The 19375-nt window shown below is 36.9% G+C and overlaps 2 protein-coding genes across 4 annotated transcripts; one reads left to right on the top strand and one right to left on the bottom strand.

The window, feature by feature from the left end:
• Positions 1-271: 271 nt before the first annotated feature.
• Positions 272-5974, top strand: kctd10 (potassium channel tetramerization domain containing 10). Its single transcript, XM_079606095.1, has 7 exons — positions 272-495; positions 1234-1447; positions 1571-1740; positions 3049-3135; positions 3231-3283; positions 3362-3557; positions 4239-5974. Exons 1-7 carry the CDS (start codon positions 493-495, stop codon positions 4455-4457), a joined length of 942 nt encoding a protein of 313 aa, XP_079462221.1. The 5' UTR covers positions 272-492; the 3' UTR covers positions 4458-5974.
• Positions 5975-6161: 187 nt separating this feature from the next.
• On the bottom strand, positions 6162-17219 carry myo1ha (myosin IHa). 3 transcript variants are annotated; one of them, XM_079606093.1, is made up of 31 exons: positions 17070-17219; positions 16866-16981; positions 16581-16779; positions 16428-16508; positions 16171-16350; positions 15964-16062; positions 15718-15831; positions 14789-14860; positions 14575-14694; positions 14037-14104; positions 13849-13954; positions 13679-13759; positions 13471-13562; positions 12460-12554; positions 12300-12346; positions 12034-12114; positions 10886-10991; positions 10656-10773; positions 10441-10554; positions 9668-9744; positions 9516-9584; positions 9260-9344; positions 8993-9155; positions 8167-8250; positions 7961-8054; positions 7817-7872; positions 7581-7716; positions 6770-6840; positions 6555-6652; positions 6376-6475; positions 6162-6296 (listed from the first exon to the last, which is right to left on the bottom strand). In XM_079606093.1, the coding sequence occupies exons 2-31, from the start codon at positions 16910-16912 to the stop codon at positions 6270-6272; spliced, it is 2880 nt and encodes a 959-aa protein (XP_079462219.1). In that variant the 5' UTR covers positions 16913-16981; positions 17070-17219; the 3' UTR covers positions 6162-6269. The 3 variants fall into 3 exon arrangements, 1 of the variants encoding a protein (XP_079462219.1); XR_013796785.1 differs by lacking the exons at positions 6162-6296; positions 6770-6840 and having other exon boundaries at positions 17070-17198; XR_013796786.1 differs by lacking the exons at positions 6162-6296; positions 6376-6475; positions 6555-6652 and having other exon boundaries at positions 6828-6840; positions 7581-7711; positions 17070-17198.
• Positions 17220-19375: the final 2156 nt, after the last annotated feature.

The following is a 19375-nucleotide window of genomic DNA, read 5'->3' as shown; positions in this document are numbered from 1 at the left end:
TCCAGTCTTTAGTGTCACATGATCCTTCAGAAATATTATATATACGGTATATATTATTTTCTCACATGCTACATGTCCAAAAAACAATGTAGTACTATGACATCTAAAATGTGCTCTTTACTGTGAAATTAACTTTATCAGATCTGTTGCTTTAAATGTTCTTTGTTTTGTTTATTTTTTTGTATAAGAGACAATTGGTTCTTTAGAATCTGTTTTGTTGGATAATACAAACCCCAACACTCACAAATAAGTGTACAATCACAGGAAGTGTGAACATTAAATGACAGGACATTGGACAGGTGGAGTTACTTCCCATCCACTGTAATGAAAATGGCGATCGTTTATTTGCGTTTATATACTGTCTATGTTTATTTGTCCTGAGTGCCTGAAAGCGCGTGACCTGCAGCTTCGTGCACGAGTCTGGGCTGCAACCGGAAGTGATCTAATTCCAGACCCGTTCCAAGCGGCCCAAAAGAATCGGGGGGGATTTCTATGGTAAGTAATGATATTTGTCTGATATTTCATCTAATTTATCTGGTTCTGTTAGAGTACATTTTAATAACTATTTGTTTTTGCGTGTAGTTATTAGTCTTTTACCAGTAATTTCGTGTTTTCTTTAAAGAAATGGAGATAACAAGCTAGTGTGCTAGTTTAGCTCCTGTAGCTATCTGTTTCCTATGAGTAACTTTAAATTAAACCAATTTATTTTCTTCGCATTCCGTTACGAATCATGTTTATACACAAACAAATAGATAAAGGAATTTACATGACTCAAATCTAACATTACTTGGCTTAAGTGAAAAAATCCCAGCAGGTTTGTGTGTGACGTCATTAAATCCTGTTGTGCGATGAACCTCGTTTCTCATTGAATGATAGAGAAGTTAACATGCTTAAAGTTTTACAGTTAATCAGTTTGTTCATGCGTTACATTTAAGGTTAAGGGAATATGTGAGGTGATGTGCACTGCCCCACCCCTAAAACTTTAAAAACTTTGACATTTACGCCACGTTTTAATTAATCTTCTAAAGAAATTTCACATTGTCCCTCACTATGTTCATACACATTATCCCTCACTATGTTCATACACATTTCATAAAGAATGATAGAGGTGTGTGTGTGTGTGTGTGTGTGTTTGCAATATAGATTCCTATCTCATTAATCCCCTGAAAGAAACTGAATATTAGTTTGTGTGTCCTTCATCACCATTCATTCCCATCCCTGTCTGATTATCAGGAAGAGATGTCAGGAGAAAGTGTGGTGAGCTCGGCTGTGCCGGCAGCTACAACACGGACCACCTCCTTCAAGGGGTCCAGTCCCAGTTCCAAATACGTAAAGCTGAATGTTGGGGGAGCGCTGTACTACACCACCATGCAGACCCTGACCAAGCAGGACACCATGCTGAAGGCCATGTTCAGTGGCCGTATGGAGGTCCTCACAGATAGTGAAGGTAGCTGTACTGTTATAGCTGCCTGAAGAAGTATTCAAGTAGAATGATGAGGCATATGGATGCAAATGTGTGGGGTTCAGTAGCGTCCAGGTCTCACTTTTTTTATCTCTGATCTTTCTCCAGGCTGGATTCTGATTGACAGGTGTGGGAAGCACTTTGGGACCATCCTGAACTACCTCAGGGATGGAGTTGTCCCGTTACCTGAGAGCCGGAGGGAGACGGAGGAGTTACTGGCCGAGGCAAAGTATTACCTGGTGCAGGGCCTGGTGGATGAGTGTCAGGCAGCATTACAGGTAGTGTATACATGCTATAGAGAGACTGCTTTAGGGCAAGAGAAACCTGAGAGATTTGTGTTCCTCCATTTATTCACATATGCACTAATGTTCAAAAATGTTGGAATAGTTAAGATTTTTAATTTTCATTTTTTTTTTAAAGTACCGTATCTTATGCTCAGCAAAGCAGTAAAATACAGTCTAATAACTTTGTGAAATATTATTAAAAACAAACGTGTTTTACCCATATAATAATATCATTAATACTGAAAACAGTTCTTGCTGCGTAATAAAAAAAAAAGCAGGCTTCTTTGATGAATAGAAAGTTCAAAAGAACAGCATTTATTTGACACAAATCTTTTTACTGTATCTTTTGATTAATTTGTTATTTTTTTCTAAATCATACTTGCCTCAAACTTTTGAGTGGTAGTCTATCACGTTTTCCACAAAAATATGAAACAGCTAAATCTACATTTTCTACATAGATGATAATAATAAGAAATGTTTCTTGAGCACCAAATCAGCCTATTAAAAACATTCTGAAGGATCATGTGACACTGAAGTAATGGTTTCTGAAAATTCAGCTTTGCCATCACAAAAATAAATTAAATTTTTAAATATATATTAAAATAGAAAAGTTATTTTAAATGAATTACATTTCAAATTAATATTTTAACTTAATAATATTACATTTTAAATGAATACTTCACAATATTTCTGTTTGTATTCTATTTTTTTATTAAATAATTGCAGCCTTGGTGAACATAAAGAGCATCATTATTTTTTTTATTCAAAACATTTGACCGGTAGCATAAACATTAATGAGCACACCAAGAGCTCATCAAATAAGGTAAATAGAAGTTTGACCGTACATGCTTGATGCGAAGGAACAATCCTCATTGGTTCTTGTGGAAGCTCAATTGTGCTTCCGTGACACGCAAGAACGAACTTCATTGGTTTCTTGCATATCAACCAACCACGTTTTAGCGTCCATTTACTATATTTGATGTGCTCTGTGTGTCGATGTTTATATGTGAATAAAAGTCTAAATTATATCTATTTATCATATAAAGCGATCATGTCTCTTAAAAAGACAGATTAAACCACTCAATTATTTTTGAAGTGTCAAATTTTTGGTGTAATTGACCAAAACGCATCTCAGGTTTCATTAAAAATATCTTAATTTTTGTTTTGGATATGAATGAAAGTTTAATGGGTTGAAATGATGACAGAATTAAATTTTTGGGGTGAACTGACAAATTCCATAATTCCCTATTCAGTAATTTTTTTTTTGTTTTAATAACATTTTGGATTTTAAAATATTTTCAGAACAAAGATGCGTATGAACCATTCTGTAAAGTTCCATTGGTGACATCATCTAAGGAAGAACAGAGGCTCATTGCCACTGCTAATAAGGTACAAATGCTTCACAACCATGTTGATCTTAAATAAATATTTAATTTGCTTATGCCCACAACAGAACCTTGACTTGTCTTTCTGTGTGTTTGCAGCCTACAGTCAAACTGCTGTACAACAGGAGCAACAATAAATATTCATATACAAGGTAAAATTAGCTGAATTTCTTTGCTGGGACACATACTGTTGAGCTTTCACCTGATCGATTTGCCCTTTCTCTTTGTAGCAACTCTGATGACAACATGTTGAAGAACATCGAGCTGTTTGACAAGCTGTCTCTGAGGTTCAACGGCCGAGTGCTCTTCATCAAGGATGTGATTGGTGATGAGATTTGTTGCTGGTCTTTTTATGGCCAGGGCAGGAAGATTGCAGAGGTGTGCTGCACCTCAATAGTCTACGCTACTGAGAAGAAGCAGACAAAGGTAATGGGTGATAGTCCGTCCACTTAAAGAATCAAATATTTTCTATCATCAGGGTTTCTGCGGGTTTTAAAAAGTCTCAATTTGCCGTTCCACAAATTAAGGGCTTAAATTGGAGCAGAAATTCTTAAATGAATAAAGCCATGGGATTAAATGTTGCATGCACTGCATGAATATATTCCTCAGTATTTTTGTCTTTTCCAATACAGATATCTGTCTGTGGGATATGAAAACCTTTGATTTTTCTGAACCCATTGGCAGCTATTTGCTTGTTTTAATCATTAACACATTTGTTCTGGAAAACAAGTAAAAAATACTGAGGAAGAACAGTGTGAGAAGTTTTGCAGTGTGATCGGAGTACAGTAAGTTATTTTTATATTTTAGTGGTTGGAAGTAGAGGTATTCAAGCCTTTAGGTTTTTTTTTTTTTTTTTTTTTTTTTGAAAAATTATCTGTTAGAAGTTGTATTTTCAAATTTTGAAGTGTTGCTAATACTACTCATTATGTGCTTTTATATAACATTGACATTGTTCCCTTACATTTATTCTGTAGATTTTCTTTACTTGGTTTCTTTACTAGGTTTTACCTGCAGAAACCTGATTTTATTTAAGATCAGAAACAGCTGGCATCTAAAATATTGTAGGTTTATGTCACTCACCTTTTCAATTTTTTCCCTCGATCACAGGTTGAGTTCCCAGAGGCTCGCATCTATGAAGAGACCCTCAACATCTTGCTGTACGAGTCTCAAGATGGCCGAGGACCAGACAATGCACTGCTGGAGGCCACAGGGGGCGCTGCAGGTCGTTCCCACCACATCGACGAGGACGAAGAGAGGGAGCGCATTGAAAGAGTGCGGAGGATCCATATCAAGCGTCCCGATGACCGCACTCACCACCACCAGTGACCCTGCAGTTTCACCACGTTTCAGTGCCTTAACAACTACCAGCGCTTCAGATACGCTCCTGTATTTGCACACGGACACGTCAGTTAAGTTTATACTGAGTCTGCTTTCTTAGAGAGACAAAGGAATACTAGTTAGTATTGATAATGTTATATAAATATAGCATATAGGGCAGTGCAGCATTGACCTCTCCTCATACGGCAGTTGTGCATTTGAGGACCTTTCTAAAAAGTTATGGGATGGTGTTAGTGTGAACAGAAGGGTAGTTTTACTGCATTCATGACATTCCCTTAACGTTTTGCCCTATTTGCTATTCATAAAGCAAGTTACAATGAATATATCAAGTTGATCAGCTAAACTGTCATTTAATTTGTAGATTTGCAGCTAATGAATATTATCAGAATTGAGTTGTTAGCCATAGTATTGTCCATTTTGTCATTTATTGTTTTGTTTTTTTATTGAAGACTGTAGGGTTCCTGGTGCCTTATAGATGAATACTCTGCTTTTGAGCGTTTTTGTTTTGCGTGTTGTCTTAGATGTTGGATTTTTGTGGTTTTTGAGTTTAGTTTATCCCCAATTAATTGTTTTTGTTTGCTTTGGCGCTTTGAATTGAAGTGTTGGAGCAAGCATTAGACAGTGCTGATAGTGTCTTACTGAGATTTGATTTGAGTTCCAGCGAATTTCACTGGCCTTGAAAATGTGGTTTGACAGTCCAGTGATCAGTGAAGGAGGATATTATTTGTTGTCATTATGGATTTTAAATCCAGAGCTCCTCTATGTTTACACTCAGAGGAGAGTGTCTTAAAAAATTCTTAATCTGTCAAATTTCATTTTATTACGCTTGTGCAAAAATATTTGTGCAAACTGTCACTTAATCTCAGTGGATTATCTGTGCTGGACTTCAGAGAGGTCTGTATGAGTTTGGCCAATAGAGGGCAGTATAGTGTTATGGTGCGTTCACTCATGTACATGAGGCACTTTTAGATGATCAAACCCAGAAATCAGCAAGTTTTCTATGCCCTTTGAGCCACAATCAGTAAACTACTAGAGTAAACTCAGATTATGCTTTTAAATACTTTTCTGCTGCGCTGTATTAAATTCCATCAAGTTAATTACGCGTCTGGGTTTTGTGATCACATACAAGAAACTGAGATGTAGTCAGAAGCGTTCGGATGTATATCTGTAATTGAGTAATGGACACCAGGTATGAGTGTAATCAGAGACTCGGCCACGTCAAAGAAGCTTCAGGAAGTAGAGGAGCACGAGCTCTCTTTCGCTGCAGCGTGTAGCATCACAGATTGTTTGTGCTCATTAGTTTTATCAAATGTGTATTTAAAAAAAAAAGCAAACTATGAAATCTGTAATACTGTAGAAAAGTTTGTACAGACATGCACATGAAGAAAAGAAAAAAAGTTTTACATACAAATTATTTATACACGTTATCACAAATAAAGATTTCTACAAATTTTGTAGACCAAACTGCTTTTTTTTTCTGTTCATCTTTTATTTCTGTGGTTTGTATGTATTGGTATAAAACAATATTATAAACATGGCTCAACAACAAAGCATTAAAATGACCAAATAAAATATTTAATTTACAAGAAATGTCATTGCGAGAACCGTAATCTAAACAACTTGGACACAAATAGCTTTCTTTTTCCATTTGTACTTCCAGTGATCAATGCTGCTTTGAATCTCCATATACTGCTCTCTTAGTGGTGTGTGTGTGTATCACATTTTGGGAGGTGGAGAAAGATATCTTCTTCCATTAGGATTTCCCTCATGAAATATACAGACTTGGTGACCTCCTTCAGATCATCGAGACTTGATCCGTGGAGCCACCTTTGAGAATAAAAGAGTTTAAGCACCTGAACAATAATGTTAAATTAAGAAAAAAATACAGGTGGAAAAAAGCACTTACCACCATCAGATGACCATTTTTGCCTTTACAAATCATAGGATCTTGGCCAGTGCTGAAGTCCACACCGCTCTCCTTTCCTGCCTGGATCTCAAACTTTATGCTGTGAGAAGATCAGATGTTAACACATTGTTCCCAAATGAAGATTACAGGTTGGAAAAAGGTGATGTTTGTGTTTTTACCTCCCCTGAACAACCTTGATGTTATTCTGCTTGTTTGCAATCATAGCCAGTTTGGTCAAAGCTTCAAACAGGTGATCACACTGAAGTACCAGGTCCCCCTTGGAGAAAAGAAACCACATTAGAACATGCAAATTAAGCATGAATTTCTGTAACATTTTACAATGAAACAATTTAGAGTTTACTACCGTACATCCTGTCAAGCTTGTTTTGCTCACCTTCTGTTTTGGATCATTGAAAGCAACATGAAGGATCATAACGGAGTCACCCAGATTACTGACTGAAGCACCTGTGTGCACAAGAAATTCATTCTGGACTCTATTCTCGCCACTTTGCAAATAAATGTATAATACAAAGTATAATTTATATATATATTAATACAAAACGGTTATTTTAAATGGTAATAATTAGGGATGCACCTATATGAACATTTTGGCCGATACCAATAACCCTTTTTATTTGAAAGCCGATAACCGATATATTGGCCGATAAATCTAAGTCCAATTTTTAAAAATCATTTTTGAGAACCTAATTTAAAAAAAAACAAGTCTCACCATTAAAAGCCATGACCCAAGCACACAATTATAATGTTCTCATTTTAATTTTATGTAGCCTATATGACAGACTTGCGCTGCACCTTTTTGAAGTGATTTTAATCATATTTCAAGTAATTCAAAACCATCATGTGCATCTGAAGTGTCTCGGCTAAAGTAAATAATTATTAATAATTATGCAAAAATTATACTATTAGGGGTACAATATGCCCATGAAGGGTACACTTTATATCTTATCTACCTCTAAAGGCTACATACAGGTACTGCAGATTATTGTCCCTTAGTAGTGTAGGTACTAACATGATGCACCATTTAGGGGTAGATAAGGTACAAAGTTGTACCTGTGAAGATACTGCCCGGGTAAGAAGCTTGAGGAATGCTACACGGAAATATTTAAAAGGGGACCACTTTAAAAGTTCTGTAATGTCCTTTTATTTCAAGAGATACTACTATGCATGTTCCCTTCTGAACCTACCTTTTAGAGAAACATAGTCCACTTTCTGTTTGATCTTAGCCTCTTCTACCAGGTATACAGCTACCTGAGTGAGAATAAGTTGCCTTTGTCTGGGTTTAAATCCATTCCTGTCATACTTCACCACAGGAACGCTGTACTGCAGAGAGAGATGTTGTGTTTCGGTGGTGAATGGAGAACAGGTTCTTATTCTCTTCTGCATGAATGACAACTGGGCTTTATAAAAGATTCTGATTTACCTTGATGCGTTCATGTCGTATAGTCTGAAGAACCCTCATATTGATTTCCTGTTCATCTGGTACATGGAACAAAATGTGTAAGATATGCAAAAAGATCTGTGCAAAACTGTTAGTGTGTTTTTATGTAGAATAAACTGTACTGACTGATTCTAGAGTCCAGAAAAGGAACAGCGATGCTTGGAGGATAGCTATCCTTCTTTCCCTTAAAGATGGCACTGGTTACTATTTTTTGTTGCAGCTGTGAAAAGATACAGCATTCAGTCTTCATCGTCGTCATTAACCAGTTAATAAACTGGCTGAAAGTGTACTTTAAAAGACACAAAAGCCTGTGACAACAGGGATATAGTGACCTGTGCTTTTTTCTGTGGCGTAATTCCCCGCACATACTTCCTCACCATCATACGTGTGTGCAGCTGTCGCAGAATCTCTGAGGTCTACAAACAATAGTGTCAGACTTTTACAAATTAAAACAAAAAAATCCTGCTCATTAAAGTATGCATACAGTGGCCCCAAAAGCATTTGGACAGCAAGACAGGGTACAATAATGCAACTAATAGATATCACCATACCCCCGGCAGTTGATTGATTACATAAAGAATTTCAAACATTATTTCGCTTTGAAAGTTTTCAGAAATTGTGTTTAAATATGCAAATGAGGTATTATGTAATTAAATATGCATGGATTTGCATGCACTTCAAGAACAGAACATTGGATAAATCCAGGATCAAATTCATCATGTTTTTTGCCTTAAGCACTTACAAATGAAGACTAAATAACATATCAAATCAAGTGGCAATTATTAATAATTGCCACTTTTAATGCAATGAAATTTATATAATTGCTCCAGGTTCACAATATCTGTTCAGCTGTTCATTCCCTGATTGAGCAGTTTCTATATTGTACTGATCGCACTGCACTTTTCATCTAAGTCTTCTTATACGCTTTTAAGTGTACCTCTTATCTTCCTTTTAATGTATACCTTATTTTGTTTTAATTTATCCCTTTTTATTTCATTTTTTTTAGTATTTTTAACTCACTTTGAATTACCATTGTGTATGAAATGTGCTTTTAGTGCTATATACTGTACATAATCTTGCCTTGTCTTAAGTGTTAAAACACTTTTTGGAGCCACTGTTGGGTTCCACAGATCTTAGTAACAGAGAATTTGTGAGTACCTCTGTCATGACTGGGGGAGGTGTCAGCCATGTGGTCTTGTCCAGGACGGTTTTTGGTAAGTTGGCTTTGAGTCTATTCAGGTAGCTCTGTCGGACGAAGGCCAGGTATTCAGAGTTGTCAGTTGTTTTTGCATCACGTCTTGTCATATAGCCCTTAATAAACCTGCATGGAAACATCATGTCATAATGGGAATGCCATCTCATCCCTTAAGTGAAAGGTTATACACCTGGTAATTAAGGTTTATTGATATTATAAATATTACTAACTTTTTAATGACTTTCACAGCCCAGGCTCTGCGATCTTTCTCTTTGCGTGCCTGCGCTCCTCTCCAACATGACTCAATTTTTGTAGCTAAATGAGGGCAAAAAAAAGAAGATGAACCACTTAATAAAAATGCAAATAGCACATGTTTGCATGCATAAATAGACTTCAAATTGCAATGGACCATCATAATATTCTGTAATATACTTCAAATAATAGCAATTATAGAAAAGCTGTATTAAATCAATAAATAATACTAACCAGCCTCTTTCTGTTTTCGAAACTCTCCTTTGGCTCTGTAGCCTTTGTATTTGGCCTGTATTCTTGTAGCTGTAAAAACAACATTAAAATGTCTATAATATATATATATATATATGTATGAAAATGTTTCTCTTGAGATCTCTGTTGCTTACCCAGTTCATTTTTGCAGATTTCAAAGGCATCTTCTATGGCAAAAAGTGTCCTGGCATATCGTATAAATATCTTTGTTCTGTAGAAGGATGGGATATTGAAAATGTGGGGTGCGTCTCAATCAGCTCCTTAGCTTTCCAGCTCATGAATCAGAATATCGCGAACACAAATTTTGGCACTGGTAAGGACCCTGGCTCACTACACATTGGGAATCTGTTGACTCTATTTCCGTAGACATGACAAGTTCTCAATGTACAACATCACTACTGGTATTTATGAACAGCAGAACAGATATCTTTCTGACGTTATTTTTTTAATGTTATTTAAAGTACATTATGATAAATACTTCGCTTGTTACATATGCGTGCAACATTTCAGCTGTAAATAAATGTTGTTAGCTAGAATATGTTAATTACCCGTCTAGCGATGCTGAAATATAATTCAATATTATTATTATTTTTTAAACTTAGCGTAGTGAGTTGGCTTACGTGATTTTTGTTTCGCGCTTCAGAACTTCAGTTAAGGGAACAAAGTGACATCGATGCTACCTGGTTTTCACATTGCATTGTGGGACTTTTTAGATGTTTCCGTGCACTGGCAGGATTTTGCAATTGAGACAGCCCTTAAAATGGCCGACTCCCTGATCAGTGCCCTGACTACTGAACTAGAGAGCCGACTGAGACGCACCCAAAGTGTAGTTCAGGTTTGCATGGGCGAAAACAGATGCTAAATGTTTAGTATTAAATTGTAAACTTGGAAGTCTGAAACAGCTCACCTGCCCATTTTATACTCATCAGACTGGTAGCCTAGATGTTGCACCAGGATTTCGACCCCATCTGCAGGTACACCTCGCCAGTGGGGCCAAGTGGCAGGACAAAGTGCTTTATACCTTAGGAACATTGCATATGTTAAGAATTTCAATTCCACTAATGTTGAAAAGCTAACCGCTTATATCCGAGTATGTGAGCGCATTGAATGCTGCCAGTATACCTCTGTAGAAAAACCTCATATCTACGGCGATATGCAAATCCAGCTCGTCTGACCCTCAGATGCTCCATTAACCCCAGATATTTCACCTGGTGTCTGACCAGAACTTCATCAAACTTGCCTGTGATATGACAAAAATGCATTTGACACACAAAAGTAAACAAACGTGTGTGGTTTCTTATAATAAAAATACTGGTAACTTTGTCTTAAACATTTTTGCACACGTTTCTCACCTGGCTGTTTATTGTCATTGGACTTGAGGCAGCGCACGTACCACGCATCCTTGGCTGTCAGAATCTCCGTCAGCTGTAGGAGACTGTTCTTAAACTGAGTGGCCACCTACAGATTTCATATCACAAAACTGAGTGTGTGATTTCACATAAATGAGATGTCACATTTAGTTAGATATGAGCTGTCACAGCAGCATTTATTTTTTAAATTCTTAATTTTTTTCAGTTTTCATAGGCAACACTACTCATGCAGCAATGTATAGAAATGCTAAAGGCCAGTTCACAACAAGAACGATAATTATAAAGTTAACTATAAGAATATCTATATTATCATCTACACCAGCAGACAATATCGTTCTGTTTATTCTAATGAGTGTGCCCTGCAGTTCTGTCGTCTGCCGCTTTAAATGCTCGAGGTCTTAAACCAGGATGGATTTTGATTGGCTGACAATGTTTTTAATGTTCATCAGGTGGATTTTTTTTTTTACTAAATCGTTTCTCTGTGCCACCATAGTTATAGTTCTGGTGTGAACTCTGCAATTCTTTTACATTTAGAAAGATTTTTAAAACTTTACCTATATTGTTATTTGTTATAGTTATCGTCCTTGGTGTGAACGGGCCTTAAAGGCTTGTGTGTATTTTCAGTACGGAAACAATTTGTGGATCACATGCAATAAAGTGTCTGTGATCTGGGTTTGATTGATTGATTGATTGATTGATTGATTGATTGATTGATTGATTGTGTAATCATGTTTAACAGTTTGCATTATGTTTCAAACAATATGCTAAATTTGTGTCACATGACCTTACTTTGTTGCATGTGTAATTCTCATTATTTTGGAAATAACTATTTTAAAAACAACTATAAATAAAAACTTTTCTGTTGTGCTTTTATTCCAAGTTTGTGTCGAATAATTCAAGTCCAATCAAATGATAATGAAAAATCTTGAAATTACATTTGGTTTCATATAATATAGCAATGGAAAGTCAAGAGCTGTAGCTCTTTATATATTTATATAGCACATTTAGGCAAACAAGGCATGTGGGTATTTCAAAGCTTACTGTGGTACGAGTAGCCGAAATTAAATTTGTACAATTTCCTATCATCTTAAAAAAAATCTGTATATTTTTAACACAGTGAGTGGACTCACTGTCTCAGGTCTTCTCCTGCTGTCTCCCTCAGTGGCTGGAAAGCACTGCTGTATTATTGGGTTCTTTGACAGGCGCATCACCTGTTGGTTACACATACACAAATGCAGACACATAAGAAATACACATGTGCACACACAATTACTGCCATTAACTCTTGTAGGACCAAAAGTAATAGAAGGCAAATAATTAAGCGGCTTTTTTGAGCCATTTTCCTTTCATCCACCCTCACCAGCGTTATCCTTTATTGTACACCCCGTGCACTTACATCTTTGATGTTCTTGTACAAAAGATCATTGTTTTTGTCGATGAACCCTGTTGAAATGAGACAAAAAGAATGGATCATAAAAAACAACAGGTTGTGAAAGCTATAAAAAAAAACATTTTGCAGAGGTTTATTTCTCTGAAATGTGTTTTTCTTCTCTTACCCACAACGCAGTATGTCACCTCTCCTGCATAATGAAGAAGACGAAAATCTCCTCTCTCCAGAGACTTACGGGTCTTCTTATCAGCCAGTTTATGCCTTCAGTTCACAGAATAGAAAAGGAAATTTCTCTCATAAAACCACAATCATTAAAAATACTTAAATTAAGAGCAGAAGTCTTTTCATCTTTTTTCAGGCTATTTATGATGCTTAAATTGCACATGCAATAAAATAATAATTTGTATTTGTATATTGATTTATTATTTTTACTGATAATATAAATGTACACTATATGTACTTTTTAAATTTAATTTGACATTTAGAGGGACATTTAGCTGAACATTTGCTTAGTTGGAAGTTAACCATTTACCACATATTTTTAATTTTACATTATTTGTAAATTCTGATTAAATATCATTAATGTTTTATATTTTTCAATATTTTCATTGTAATTGTATACAATTAAAATATGCAGACTCCTTAGGGTCACAAACCCCCGTTTAAAGATCAATTCGCTCTGGGTCTGCCTAGAAATACATTTTTGATTATATTTAAGTTATTTTTAACTTTTATTGCAGGATATTTGGATGTGTGTTTTCCTGAGAATCCTACAACCTTGACAGTGCTATGGTCTAGTGAAGTACAATAACTTTCTTTTCTTTCTTTCTTTTTTTTCTGGAGGTTCTTGGCACTCAGTCAGTAATTCTAGAACTTAATTTGTATTTGACCTTGATACAGAGCGAGTAACACAACATCACAATCACTCTATCTCCCAGACTGCTGTTTATCAGTGTGTCAGTCAACGCAAGGCTTAAGAGAGACAATGTAGCCAAACCAGGGGGTGAATGCTTCAGTTTCAAATATAACAAGACTTGGCTGATTCTTCAACATCAGAGGCTTGTAGTGAAGAATCACACTGCTGATAGTTTCTAGCAGTACTGAATTCATTAAAAAGATAAGCAGAGGAACACTTGTTTAGTGTCAGATACAATACTGATAAATATAACAAACTCACGTAACAAAGTGGGGATGATTGCCCATTTTCTCTTCAAGTTTCTCAAGAAAAGTGAGATCCGAGGCATCACCTGGCCTCACACACTCATCATCCTGAAAAATGCAAATGCTTCAGTTCGCAACAAACAAGAATCTTTAATTTCAAGAAGTGAATTATATCTATTTATGCCTCCTCCGTGTGTAAAGACAGTGTTCTCATTATTTTATACCAGCACAGAGATGATTCCTCTGTGCTTCTCCTCCACCAGGTCACAGATGATTTTATTGTTGAAGAACTGCACCGGCTCCCACTAAAACACAGTGAAAGAAAATGCCAAACTTAGGATATTATTCTGCAAGTGGTGTTTGAATGATGAATGAATGATGTGCTCTAACTCACCCCAATTCCTTCTGCTTCATATTCCTCCTGTTCAGACTTCAGCGTCAATTGAATGAAGAGCTGCTGTAACTTCTCATTGCAGTAGTTTATGCAAAACTGCTCAAAGCTAAGCACACATAGACATACAATTAACAAATATCTATAACATCATGCACACAACATTTTCTCAATTAATTCCAAACACATACCTGTTAACAGTGAATACCTCAAATCCATAGATGTCTAACAATCCAATGACTGTCTTCCTGTTAGAATCCTAAAAAAAGGCAACCCATACGGAAAAACAGGTATGCTTTAAGTTCATTTTTTAAGTACTTAAGTAAATTTCAGGTACATTTTAAGTTGTTTAGTAACTAAACTATATATATATTATACTTGTAAGTGTACTGCTTCAATGCTATTTTTGGAATAAATTGGCACAATTATTTTAGTATTTTAAGTGTAACAGTACACTGCGAGTTTACAACTAAGTTTTTCGTTTGTACTGCAACTATATGAACTTATATGTATACTGATAGTTTACTAATCAAATACTTAAACAGTTTTTAGTTAATGAAAGCACATTTTGAAAAGAATGAAGCAAGTTGTTTAGGTTTATTTGAGTTTTTTTTTTTAAACTGAGCAAACCACATCCAGTGGATTTCAGTTAAATTCTAGTAGATTTACAGTGCAACTAAATTGGCTTCAAATGGTAATTATATGGACTTTTTACTGTTGTCCTCTTACTTTATTCTCCAGGGACTCGTTGATCCGGTTGACCAGCCACGTGAAGGCACGGCCATAGATGGCTTTGGCCAGGGCATCTCTGGCATAGATAGCGTGATCAACAGTGAACGGACTCAAAACCTGGAGGTCAGAAAGACAAGATTCGACAAGGATTTTGGTTAAAGACAGTACATTTCATTAGTAGACCTACATTTCACAATTGTCCTTATTTTACCTCGTCTGATTTGGCTTCAATCTTTCTGAATGTAAGAGCTTCATGAAGGAGCTGAACATGGACCCCTAACAGCTGAAAAAAAAAAAAAAAAAAAAGGAATGTTACACAGATGTGAATTTAGAGTTTGTCATTGTTTAACACAATTAAGGGCAATATAGTATAAAAACTGGGTCACAATTTATTTCGATATAGTCCACTTTAGACATTCTAACTTTGCTACATGTCTAACTACATGTCAACTAACTCAATAATATACACAGGTTTCTTGTATACAAACAATACCGGATGCGCGCGCATCCAAGAGGCAAGACCGCTATATGTTATGCCGAGTTCTGTAAAAGAACATTGTAATTAACGTAGATTTCGCATCGTTTGTAAATTCTTGTTGACTCAATAATAAACTGCAATTTCAGAGTTGAATCTGTTTGCTTGTGTTTCATTTGCATATTAATATAACATTATGTAAAAAGTTAGTTAATTGACTAGTATGAAATTGTCCAACTAAGTTTGCGAATCATAAAAACATGACATACCCTATGCATTTAGGTTAGTTTACAGCACAACAGCTCCGCGTCATCTCTGCTTCTGCTAGATATAGCCGTAAAGACTGTTGCTTTCTGCCTCTTAGATGCGCGCGCATCTACGTGATGACGTTGCACAGAAACCCGTGTATACAAGTACATGTCAACTAACTCTTTTTAGAGTATTAGTACTGTTAGGTTAGTGTCAGGCTTAGTACAATAAGTTGAATAGGTTCTTGCAAAGTTATTTATAGCCAGTAGAATGTATGTTGAAGGACCATCAAAATAAAGTATACGCAGAGAGTCAACTAATGCTCTAATGACTGGTAGTTGACATGTAGTTGCAAAGGTATAGTTTGTAGAATGTCTAAAGTGGACCATCAAAATAAAGTGTTACCAAAAACTGACCTTGGATACCCAGCGCAGAGCTGCATTAGAGTTTAGAGTAGCATAGCCTTTGGTGTCTCCATCAAAGTGCGCATTCCCCAGATGGAGCACACTAGCTATGATCCCAAAGAGGTGCTAGTAAACCAACAAATGCCAACAAAGAAAAGGTATCTGTTTATTATCAAAGGCAGCGTCCATCATAGTTGCACATCAGATCATTTAAATCGACAAAAAATATTGCATTTTAAAAATTGCACCTCTCCTTACCTCAATGTCATTAGCATCAAAGTCAATGACCGACAATGCATTTTTGACAGTTTTCCAGTCGTTCTTGTCATTAATAGAGCTCACATTGGAACATTCTCCCTATTAAGACAAATGTATTTATAAAAACACAGGGAGTCTGATTCAACTTAGATTTCACAACCATTTTGTAGTTATGTTGCACACCAGATTTAAAATGAGAAACCATACCTGCACTAAATAACTATAACGTTTAGTGTCCTTCTCTAAGCCCAGATGCCTCAGTAGGTCTTCCTCTCCTCCCTCCACCAGCTGGTAAAAGATATGAAAGTTTCTCTCACCATGGTTTTGGTGAACCACTCGAGACTTTTCCAGCAGGTAGCTGAGTATGTGGCCACCAACAGCATCCCCCTACATATTAAAATCAAGTGTGAACCGTCTTTAACATGCAATATTATTGATGGGATGAAGTTAGAAGGTATCTATACCTGGCTATCAAACTGGATGTCCATATACTTCCCAAAACGGCTGGAGTTGTCATTTTTCATCGTCTTTGCATTTCCGAAGGCCTAAAAACAGATTTGATGAATGCATGGCATAGTGAATGCCAGGCCGATTATGAATATTTTTGTTGGACTGACCTCTAGTACAGGGTTGGACATAAGCATGCGGTCTCTCACAGTGTCGAGTAAGGTGGAACTAGGGCAGCTGACTGCATAGTACTGCAAGATCTTCTTGGAGGCCTCGGTTTTGCCCGCTCCGCTCTCCCCAGATATCAAAATAAAGTGGTTGTTGGCTTCTGCTAGCATGGTGTGGTAGGCATTATCCGCTAATGCATAACTGAAAAGGACAAAAGATGTACAAAATTGTCTATTTTATTTTCAAATGTTTTATTGACTGGTTTGGCAATAAAGCTAAACACTTACATATGAGGGGGAAGCTCAAAAAAGTTCACTCCCATATAGAGGTCCATTTGTTTCTTGGTATAGATGTCCACCTCTTTGTATGGGTTTACAGATATCAGCAGAGTACCTATGTAAGTCTGTGAGAATGGAGATGTATTTTGATTTATAAAAGATACAATCACAATTGCTAAAAATGCTAATTAACCAATGCTTTTTTTCACTCACGTATATTAAATCCTCTCTGAAACGTTTTTTCAGATTGTCCAGGAAGGCTGTTTCACTGTTGTGGGCATCAAGAAGCACAAAGTCCTGGATGCCAACTCGGTCTCTGGCAATCAGGGCTCCCTCCAAGTCCAATTGACCCAGTTTAACCTTTCCTTTCTGCCAATCAGACAAGCACAACACTGACCATGACCCAATGCAATTTGTTTACACTGACCAAGTCTATAGAATTGTGTCAGTCTAGATCCGTAAGGTTCAGAAGCTTAGTATTTAAAGCAGCAAAACAGGCCTAAAGATCAATTTCAGTCAAAGTGACTCATTTCCTGTAAAATATTGGTTATGGATAAAGAAATGGCAGGACTAAAACGAAATTGGCTATTATAATGCATTTCTTCAGCTACAGAGTCTAGCGACTCTTCACCCTTTCATTAATAGACTTGCTGTCATGTTGAGACTGAGACTTGAGAATCGGGGTCTAAGGTCTCTGATTAAGTCACGATCAACCAACCGCATAATCCCCTGCTGATGTTTAACTACTTTATAATGCTGTTCTCTATTGTACAGGCTTTTGTAATGAGATATCATCTGCAATGAGTAGACCATGTTCCTGTCCCTATGAATGACAGCTTTGCTTTTGCTATAAGAAACCTGTTTAAATAGCATGTTGTGATTGGACTTTTTCCACAGGCTGCATCAGCATTCAGTACTTCAGGCAGCCATATCTTCCAACTTGGCTCTGAGAGATACTTTTGAAAGCCAAGAGTGCATGTTTTCACTCCACTGAAATATTCCCTGAGATATGGGTATAATCAAAGCCAGTGCCAATATCAACAATAAAGTAGGTTTGATCAATGGCAATATCTAGTCTCCATTGGAAATCTGAAAGTGTGACCTGTGTAAAGGAACAGCATAAATGTAAATTAATTGACTACATTGTCCAAAATCATCTACCTTAATACATAAATATTTGACTCTTGCTTTTAAGGAACTCAGGAAGAGGTTTGGTCAAAAATTGAATAATTTGCTACAGTCCTCAACCCTAATGATCATAAACTGCTAGTTGCTTCCTTAATTCAGTGTCTGTCAAATAGAGAGGTGTATTTCTCAATATTAGAAAGACATTTTTGAGGTATGCATTAAAAATTTAAATTTCTTGAAGCAAGATATTTTAGGATTTCCAGTGGTCCTTACTTTTCTTCAGAAATTTGCTGTAATTTGTCCTCTTCCCATTTTTTTTTAGAACCCTGGATATTTGACTTTCATATAGCAAATTAAAAGAAGAAACTGAAAAGGAAAAAAAAGTCTAATCTAACGACTAGAAGCCCCCAAAATCTCCTCCGCCCCCTTGTCACCCCCATAAACCTCATTAGCTCTGAAAGGGGCCAGTTTTTTTGTCCTGTAAATTCCAAAGACGATGGACAATAAAGAAGCTTTTAAAATGCAGTCTACATTCCATTACACATATTCTCTCTGCATATCCTTTCAAAATTTATTCATTAGAAAACATTTAATGTCACACCGAATTTCACACTGGGCAGTCCCAGGACAATAGATGAGATTTGGCCTATTTGGGCTGGTGCGGGCTTGTTGGATGTAGAGGGGGAGAGGGCAAAGGAGCAGAAGAGGGAGAGAGAAAGAGGGAGATATGGAGGGAAGGAGGGACAGAGGAAGGGAGGGAGGGGGTTGCTTATATTTGTCTGATCTGAGAGCTTCTGAAATGAGGCCTTCTTGAGACAACAGGACAGACTAAATTGTGCTGTAACGGTCTGTGTCCCGCTGCTCTCTGAGACACTCATTTAGCATGCCCTCGGGGCACACAATGGAGGCTTGTTCTGAACGCCGCAGTTATACGAACACCGTAATCAAGGGTACTGTGTGTGTGTGTTAGGGAGGGGGACGTATTTCTCAGATGGGAGATTTTCGTCCACCTGTCCGCCAATAAAATTTTCATCCCACCGCATGCACCCCTAAGTGGTGAATCACCACCCACCACCTCACATCACTTCACGCTCCCCACCATTTCATGTCCTCACCGACAACCCCAAAACATGCCCCTCCCCCTCTCCCCCTGCTTTAAGCCAAAGGGGCAGGTGAACAATATCATTGAAGATCCCCTATTTGAGATGTCAGAACCAATCTCAATCTCAGCATTATTGTGGAGACTCCCCCTCTCTAGTTTCTGTCCCCACATGGGAACAAGCTGAACTCAATGTCACATGAGGAACAATGGACAGAGGGGATGCTAATGTTTATAGTGTGACACTTTCAGTGTGATAAGACTCATGGACATCAGCACAGGAAAAGACTGT

The sequence above is a fragment of the Phoxinus phoxinus genome (assembly GCF_949152265.1).
Source record: "Phoxinus phoxinus genome assembly, chromosome: 3".
Lineage (NCBI taxonomy): Eukaryota > Metazoa > Chordata > Actinopteri > Cypriniformes > Leuciscidae > Phoxinus > Phoxinus phoxinus.
This window is presented reverse-complemented; position numbering and strand designations above follow the sequence as displayed.

Excerpts from the sequence above, each read along its gene's own strand:
- kctd10 (XM_079606095.1), top strand. Across the intron at positions 1,448-1,570 it reads GGTCCTCACAGATAGTGAAG|GCTGGATTCTGATTGACAGG; the intron begins GTAGCTGTACTG and ends ATCTTTCTCCAG. Across the intron at positions 3,284-3,361 it reads AATAAATATTCATATACAAG|CAACTCTGATGACAACATGT; the intron begins GTAAAATTAGCT and ends TTCTCTTTGTAG.
- myo1ha (XM_079606093.1), bottom strand. The coding sequence starts at position 16,912 with ATGGACCTCTATATGGGAGTGAACTTTTTTGAGCTTCCCCCTCATAT. Across the intron at positions 8,251-8,992 it reads CTCCCCCAGTCATGACAGAG|ACCTCAGAGATTCTGCGACA; the intron begins GTACTCACAAAT and ends TATTGTTTGTAG. Across the intron at positions 7,717-7,816 it reads TACGACATGAACGCATCAAG|TACAGCGTTCCTGTGGTGAA; the intron begins GTAAATCAGAAT and ends CTCTCTCTGCAG.